At 34.6% G+C, this 2,910-nt stretch overlaps 1 protein-coding gene across 1 annotated transcript in view; it reads right to left on the reverse strand.

The window, feature by feature from the left end:
- CEP135 (centrosomal protein 135kDa) overlaps positions 1-2,400 on the reverse strand; it is a 110,338-nt gene extending 107,938 nt beyond the window's left edge. Inside the window, exons 1-2 of the mRNA XM_006898095.1 lie at positions 2,288-2,400; positions 482-672 (exon numbers count right to left, since the gene is read on the reverse strand). Coding sequence (XP_006898157.1) covers positions 482-672; positions 2,288-2,400 — 304 coding nt within the window. The remainder of the gene's footprint in view (positions 1-481; positions 673-2,287) is intronic.
- Between the last annotated feature and the right edge of the window lie 510 nt (positions 2,401-2,910).

Raw genomic sequence — 2,910 nt, forward strand, 5'->3', positions numbered from 1 at the left:
AGAATTTTTATTTCTTTTCTAGTTCTCAAAATTTAATCCACATAATGGTGTAGAGAAACATAGTTACAGAATGCATGTTCATTTTCCTTCTGAGGAATTCTTTCACACATCTCTAGAAGTAGCCCAAGGGCAGTTAGTAATTCTGCAACATTGTCTAATCAACAGTTTTAAAGACTTTCAGCCTTCCCTATTTTGTCTTGCTTACTTTGGACATGTCATCAGGAAAGACCAGTCAAGGAAATGGACTTATGTTTGGTAGGAAAAAAGATCGATGAACACATTGAAAACCCTCAATGAGTTGGACTGACCCAATGGGCTCAAACATTTCATGGGATCATGAAGAAGGCAGGACCCAGCAACACTTCTCTCAACTCTATTAAGCCTACGGTCACTGGGAGGTAAAGCAAATTTCATAGCTGTAATACCACTACCACAAATAAAACAAAATTCTGCATTCAAAGAATTACCAATTTTCACTTACCTTTAATTTGCTGGTCTGACTGCTCTCTCAGCTTCATTAATTCTAGGTAGAGGTCATTATTTTCCCTGCATAATCTTGCATTTTCAACTTTATAGGGTTCCAAAACAAAATCAAAATTGGCACTTTCTTTCTCGGCTTTCACAGCAGATAATTTTGACTTCCGAAGGCTCTCTGTTGTATGAACTAGGTCACTAAAATGAAAGGACAGAGAATGTAAATACAAGAAATCATTACATTTACTTTTAACTAAAACTAGATTTCTAAGCAAGAGTTAAAATGTTACTGATAAATGAGTTCAAATTTTAAAAGGATTTTTTAAAAAAAAATACTGTTTTCTCCATATCGCAGAATGTCTCAAGAGTAAGAATCAGTCTTTCGCCTCCAGAAACCTAATAAGGTCCTCATCATGGAGCTTTTCTTCTTCTGATAGTTTATTAAAGTTATTTCAGTGCATTCTCTGTCACTGTTTTAAGTATAGCAGTGCCAAAGTCAAAGTCTAGGCCTCACTGAATTACATTATAAAGGGAAAACAAAAGCAAGTTTCCAGTAATAACAAATATGAAGCAACATGCAAGTGATATTACAGAATCATAAAGGAGATATAAACTCAGAAGCTAAGTAGGCACAAGGCAAAGGAAGAATGAAAAATAATTTTCTTTAAAAAAATGACTTATCAGTAGTGTTACACTTTTATTACTAACTTTACAAGGAGATTTATTATCAGCATCAATAGCTCAAACTTGATTCCTATGACACAGAGTTAAAAGATGCTTTCACCCTCCAACACTGGGTTTTTTTAAAAAAAAACAAAAAAAACCAAACAAACCAATTCTCACACCAATTATTTCTCCTATAATTCCCTTTACTTTTCTGCTGGAATCAATTTGTTACAATGGGCACACAGAACTCACTGACAATATCCAAGAGCATAGGGTTTATTAGCGAATGAATAGGTTACGATACAAGACAAAGAACAACTCAGGACACATTTCTTCAGCTAGCACAGCTTTGTGGCCATACTGATAGGCATATCTCTCCTTGACCCTTGTCCCCTTGACTGGCACACTAGGCCAGCCTGGGTTCTATTCTGCTTAGGCAAGTGTAACAGAGCTTTTTAATTACACTGATAAGTACCCTCACACACCCTATGCCACTTAATCTTGACACACATCTTTTTAGTACTATAGCTTTGAGGGCTGAGAAGCTATTTTCTGATTCTGCTGTCTCTATCAGTTAAGGTAACTAGTAACAGCAAAAGTATCAAGCAACATATTAGAAAACCATTATTAAAAATAACTAAAGTGCAGTGAAGCAAACTTAAGGGAAGAATGTGTATACCAGAAAAAAAATATAAAAACTTAAAAGTCTACTTATAGGAAAAACACTCAAGGTTTACTCTTAAAGAATGGTGACCCAAAGTGGTTGTGATGAAGTTCAGAATTCTTGGGACTACTTGCAAGACACTTTAAAATTATCTTTTATGTTAAAAAAGGTCTGAAACTTTGGGATTCCAGTGATATTTACAAGATGGAGTAATTTTTATGTAAGACTCTCTAAATTTCATTTTAAGTTCTCAATTAAAAACAATCTGCCACACACAAAACAATGGTGACCCTTATGAGTTTTGGGATGTGGAGGTTTTGAACTGATGACAGGGAAGCAGGACCAAAGGACAAACAGATGAGCTTCAGGTGATTTAAGAACTTTTCAAAATATAACCATTTCTTTACTAAGGAATGAAGTTGAATTAGAAACTAGATAAAGATTAGGAAACATACAAATGGAAAACTCTATTTTCATCTTTACCTGAAAAGTTTTTCCACCAAAGGTAAGCACTCCACAGTCAGAGTCTGGCGGTAGCCCAACTGATCCAGTCTTTTCCTAATATTCACATACTTCCTTTCTGCAGCAGTAGTCATCTTGTCTTTCAAACCAGTTCTGGTCACTTTTGAAAATTAAAGTCCTAAAAGATATGGAACAGTATTACATCATCTTCATACCTATAACTTCTGTTCACAGTAAGAAGAAAAGACAATTTGAGCAACTTTTTTTCCATTAACAACCATTATTTAAAAATATATTTTGATCTGTAAATTTTCATTGACATTAATAATAAATTTAAAGAAAAAGAAATATATTTTGATAAATAGATAACTAGTCTTTAAGTCTTCTTGCTCAAATTTAAAATTTATTTTTGTGTGTTCCATACTATTCTTCACTCATTGTGTCTCATACATCATGTATTATGTTTTATAAAATTAATCATCATTGGACTATGCCCATCTCTTCATGTGCCCTGTCTCTTCATGTGTCCACTAGATCTTTCTCATTTCCTTTACCCCCTCCATCCACCCATCAAATTGTGCAACCTGTGGTTTTGCCCCTACCCATCCTCACCCCTCTACTCCCACCCCGACCTCTTTTGGATC

Source organism: Elephantulus edwardii, unplaced genomic scaffold (assembly GCF_000299155.1).
Source record: "Elephantulus edwardii isolate Elephantulus edwardi_28Jun2011 unplaced genomic scaffold, EleEdw1.0 scaffold00220, whole genome shotgun sequence".
NCBI classification, from domain to species: domain Eukaryota; kingdom Metazoa; phylum Chordata; class Mammalia; order Macroscelidea; family Macroscelididae; genus Elephantulus; species Elephantulus edwardii.